At 35.9% G+C, this 5,632-nt stretch overlaps 1 protein-coding gene across 1 annotated transcript in view; it reads left to right on the top strand.

The window, feature by feature from the left end:
• The first annotated feature begins 4,350 nt into the window (after positions 1–4,350).
• The window catches only part of LOC136797835 (splicing factor U2AF 65 kDa subunit-like), a 16,467-nt gene continuing 15,185 nt past the window's right edge, over positions 4,351–5,632 (top strand). Inside the window, exon 1 of the mRNA XM_067054417.1 lies at positions 4,351–4,549. Within this exon, the coding sequence (XP_066910518.1) occupies positions 4,477–4,549 (73 nt within the window). The 5' untranslated portion in view covers positions 4,351–4,476. The remainder of the gene's footprint in view (positions 4,550–5,632) is intronic.

Here is a 5,632-nt window from a genome sequence, read left to right as displayed (position 1 = left end):
AGCTGGATGCCTCACTGAAAATCAAAAGCAATCCTAAATACTTCTACTCCTATGCAAAAAGATTCACAAAAACTAAACCTAAAGTTGGCCCACTGAAAAATCCAACCACCAACAAATTAACAACTGACTCGCAAGAGATGGCAAACATCTTACAAAAGCAATACTGTTCAGTATTTACCACTCCCAAAACAGACTACAGTTTTCTGAATTCAAATGAGACAAAAGACTCCTCAACCCTTGAGCACATTACTTTCACAGAAGATGATTTCATCCAACAAATTGACACTATTCCAGCCAACTCGTCAGCCGGACCAGATGGCTTGCCAGCAAAGTTTTTCAAAATGTGCAAGAAATCACTTTCTAAGCCACTTAAGATGATATGGCAAAACAACTTTGACAAAGGAATCACACCTGAAATTCTCAAAACAAGCCACATTACACCAATATTCAAGAAAGGAGATCAAGGTTTACCAGAGAATTATCGACCTGTTGCCCTGACATCAATTACCACTAAAATCAGGGGGGGGATACAGAGGCAGGGTACTAACCCATAGGGTACTAACTTGATTTTTCACTCAATTTTTTTTTAGTACCACCCACCCATATTTAGTACTGGGTACTACTTCATTTTTGCTGTAAAAAATAGAGACACCACCCCCTACAATCTTATATTTTACAGATTAGACCAAAAGAGAGGGTAGTATGTTAGTTTTTCTGACTGAAATGGACAGATAATTCAAACAAACTATCATTGATTAAGTCAGAGGGTTTTTGTCCTTTGATTTTAATAACACACTTCTTGACCATTTCGGAAGTTTTGTCTTCACAAAAATTAAAAAAATTCTCAAATGAGTAAAAAAAGTTTCTCAATTAAAAAAAATTTCAAATCAAAAAAATAATATTTGAAAAAAGTCAAAATATTACAAAAGACTACCTTTTTTATTGAAAAAGGAGCAAAACTCTGTGAAAAAGTACCCAAATAGTACCCTGTACTTGCTAGAAGAGTGAAAAATACACACCCCCACCCCTAAAGTAGTACCGGGTACTAACTTTTTTGAAATGCAAAAATAGACACCACCACCCGGCTATGGGTTATTACCCTGCCTTTGTACCCCCCCCTGCTAAAATATTTGAGAAAATAGTCAGAGAGAAATTGCAAATCCACCTTGAAGAAAACAACCTATACAATCCAACACAACATGGTTTCAGACCAGGGCGATCACTATTGGCTCATGTAGAAAGACTGATATCTCACCTACAAAACAATGAAAATGTTGATGTAATCTACCTTGACTTCAGCAAGGCCTTTGACAAGGTGGACCATGACATCTTGCTACACAAGCTAAAAATCAATGGAATCAAAGGACAACTATTAAACTGGATACAATCCTTCCTTACTGAGAGTACCAAAAAGCTTCCATAAACACGTTCCTATCAGATGAAGCGAAAGTTACAAGCGGAGTTCCACAAGGCTCAGTTCTGGGCCCCCTCTTGTTTCTGGTAATGATCAGTGACATAAACAATAAGATTAAACATTCCATCCTCTCATCTTTTGCTGACGACACAAGACTTATGAAGGCAATATCTTGCGCCGCAGATGTGAGTCTGCTTCAAGATGATCTAGACGTTGTCTATGACTGGACATCCATCAACAATATGGAGCTCAATGGAAAAAAGTTTGAACATTGCATACGGAAAAAGTGAACAACTGAAAATACACTCAGTCTACAAATCAGATGTACAGCAGCCAATCGAAATAAAAAGTGCAGTGAAAGACCTGGGTATCCTGCTCTCAAACAACCTGTCATATGAAATGCACATTCAAACGATCACTGACAGAGTCAAGGGTATAAGTGCCTGGATATACAGAACCTTCAAGTCCAGAGATAAATCAGTAATGATCCAGAATGATCACTCTTTGGAAGACATTGGTACTTCAACATCTGGAATACTGCTCCCAGCTATGGTCTCCTACAAAGCGATCCCTGATGCAAGGACTGGAGTATCTGCAAAAATCCTTTATAAAAGGGATCCAACTTCCACACAATTTGAATTATTGGGAGAAGCTCAAACACCTCAATATGTACAGTCTCGAGAGAAGATGCGAAAGATACCAAATTATATATACATGGTGTATAATCGAACAACTGGTGCCAAATTTTAACTATGGTGAAGGGGAAGGCGGTATTTATTCATATACAAACCAACGCTTGGGAAGAAAATGCCACCTCAAACCAGTGAATACAACGAACAAGAACATTTGGAAGAGCAGCCTTTCAGACACCGGTCCAAGACTATTCAATGTGTTACCAAGAAAAATACTTGACATGACCGAATGTTCCAAAAATTCCTTCAAAAAACACCTTGATCAATTTCTGAAAGATGTTCCCGACCAGCCACTGCTCCCTGCCTATCTCCCTTACAGGATGGCTGACTCGAATTCAATTGTTGAAATGGTCAAACACCGGACCCCACGGGTTGAGTGAGCAGAGAATTTGCTGAAACACATCAAAGGTAATCAAAGGTAAGGTAAAAACTCGAACAGATACGGGAAGAAGGACTCATCGGCAGGAATAACCAGACAATCTCAATCGAACGGAATCGACAATCGAACCAGTTGAACCAAATCGAATGCAATCGACTGATTGAAATTCGATTGTCGAACGCAATCGAATCTCAGAACGTCAAAATTCTGGGTAAAATTCGATTGGTTGATTGTTGTTTGACTGGTTCAATCGTCGATTCTGTTCGCTTGAGATCGTCTGGCTTCATTCTTGCAGCTTCCCAACATCCAAGCTCTCAAACATCACAAGCCAATTGAAATTACTTTCGATTTCCCGTAGAAATTATGCGATGAACAATCCGGGGTCAATGAATCGACGATCGAATGCAATCAAACGCAATCGAACATCAATCAAACGCAATCGAACATCAATCGAACGCAATCGAATATCAATCGAATCTGAAAATTGCGGTAATATTCGATTGAGATTCGATTGCGTTTGTCGTCCTAGATAAATTGGCAAACAGTAAGAAAGAAATAAACTATTCTTAGATAAATAATAAATATCTCATTAATATAATATAATGTTACATAGGCTGAGAAACAAGATTGTGAAAAGTGTGAAAAAAAAAACTATTGTAGTTGATTCGATAAGGCGTTTGTGAGTTGAGGAATGTAATACGTCGCTAAATAGAATTATAATTGCTAAATATTAAAAAAAAAAAACTGAGGATATGTACGAAAATGCAAGAGGAGTATGCTGTCCCAGAGCCTTATTGTTAAAAAATATATAGATATAGATATTTTTAAGCATAATAAATGTAAAAAAAATTTAAACTAATTTTAAAGCTCCAAGCTCAATGTGTCAAAACCTAACACAGTCAGGGAAATCCCTCTCTATTTCTATTTCTATTTCTATTCAATAATTCAGAGGGTACATACGTACAATTTCCTGAATGTAAAATAAAATGGTAATAAAATAAAATCTATCTAAATATAATAAAATCTAGAATTTAATAAAAAGGCAACCACTTTGGATTAAGAGGTAATTGAATATTGCAGAAAAAAGAACTTAGATTACTGAGGAATTTAATTGGTTACCAAAAAGAGCTATATACATGGCCTCAATTGCGGTATACTGCAATTGCGGTAGTTTTCATTCGTGTTTAGCCTACAAAGGCTTATAACGACTACATATAGTGCTGGTCGACAAAGATAAACAAACATCGACTATAAAAAATCGTACGAGAAGAAAGCTTTTCTTTATTAAAAGAATCTGATCTACGGAAAAAATATTTTGTCTGTGCGTTAAAAAGATATGATCAATTATGTACAAAAATTGCCTGTTTTTTCCTTGAATCTTGAATTCTGATTCTTGAATGTACTGCAATTGCGGTATATGAAAATTGTAAAATTGACGTTTATACTGCAATTGCAGTATAAATTTACTACCGCAATTGAGGGATTTCCCTGACTGTAACAGCCTAAGGTAAGCTTCAATGAAAAGGAAAGGATGAAGTTAGGTTAGGATCTTGAAGTAATAAAACATTAGAATTCGCAACACTGTCAAGATATAAAATAAATCAAATAAATTAACAAATATACCTCTTAAATAAACCATGCTTTGTTTGTGGCAGTGCCGTTTAGGTTTAGAACTTTCTCACCACATTTTTTCCACACTTCTCTTTCGCGCTCGATTATAGCTGCGGCTATTTAGCTCCTAGCCTTTTGAGTACGTGTTTAGCCTATGTTCAGTTAAGAAAGCGTGAGGGCGGAATAAAGATTGAGAGTTATCCAGGCTAATTAGAAACATAAACCTCAAAAGGTTAGGAAATTACCTTCGAACGTGATCACTTTTTTTTTGACGCCATTTTTCTTTTGAACATTGAAAGGCTGACAGGCTGAGCTGAGTGGCAAATTCTCTGTCGTCGTTGAAATTTTTAAACCTTAAAGAAAAGCAGTGTCAAAGCACAATGTCGGAAATACAACAAAGTGTTAATGATTCTATCAGTGAACTACGAAACGATGCAACAAAGAACAGCAGTGGTATATTTTGACTTAAATATTATTGATAGTTTTTGTAAGAGCTATCTCTCAATAGTTGTTTGGGAGAATGCAACAGTCTTTTGAATAAATAATTACTCCAACAGAACTTTTTTAATTGTCATAATCGATGAATTCAATCATCGATTTAAAAGGGAAAAACTTTTTTTTCAAAAAGCTGCGGTTCGGTTTGGGTTGGTTTGAAAATATGCAAAATGAACATATCGTACAATAGATGATTGAGTAACTTGCATCAGTTAGCCATTCCGGGTTTGCTTGTTTTTTATTTCACGCTTATCAAAATCTTCAATTTTAGGTCAAACTTTGACAAGCAATTGTTCTTTGTGTAGTTGAGCTATAAAATTAATTATTTTTGAGTAATTTAGAGACACGTGCGTTTGGTTTGGGAATGCGAAACACGAACGCAAACTACCCATGTCTAAACTTTTCAATATATCTCCAGAACTAACAGATTTTTTGAAATTCTGTAAAAAGGTCTAAGTTCCTGAATAGTTTTACTATGTTCTATGGAAAAATCATAAGCATCAGTCAAATACTCGTTCATCTATTTAAGATTGAAGACAAAAATTTGCGAAGAAAAATATACCTTGAGCACAAAAAATGCTTTTTTAAACACTTTTTTCCACCGAAAAACAAATAACTTTTACAGACTTACCTTCCCCAAACATTGAAGAAGCCTCTACTAATTAAAGTAATAAATGAGATAAGATAAGATAAAACCTTAAAATCAACCAGAATTTACAACCTTTCGTCCAAAGCAAAAGACGTGCTTTTCTCGCCGCCATCTTGAATTTAAAATGAGAATTCTAGAGAATTCCATTCGTTTCCAGCTCCGCGGGTCTTTTTTCATCCAATCAGATCGCGCGATTTCACTTTCGTTTTCTCTAGTCCAATAAGACTGCGGGATTTGAGTCATGTGACTTTCTATTAAAAAACCCGCGTGAAAATACAGGGGGTCAAAAATAGAAATACAGGGGGTCACACTACTGGCTACAGGAACTGAAAGCAAGCAATTAAGGCCAATATTTTTGGTTTTTTTGAAGGACAAAGGTATAGGAAGCTTTA

This window comes from Clytia hemisphaerica, unplaced genomic scaffold (genome assembly GCF_902728285.1).
Source record: "Clytia hemisphaerica strain Z4C2 unplaced genomic scaffold, Clytia hemisphaerica genome assembly, whole genome shotgun sequence".
In the NCBI taxonomy this organism is placed as follows: Eukaryota; Metazoa; Cnidaria; class Hydrozoa; order Leptothecata; family Clytiidae; genus Clytia; species Clytia hemisphaerica.
Note: the sequence above shows the minus strand (reverse complement) of the source record. Positions and strands in the feature narration are given on the sequence as shown.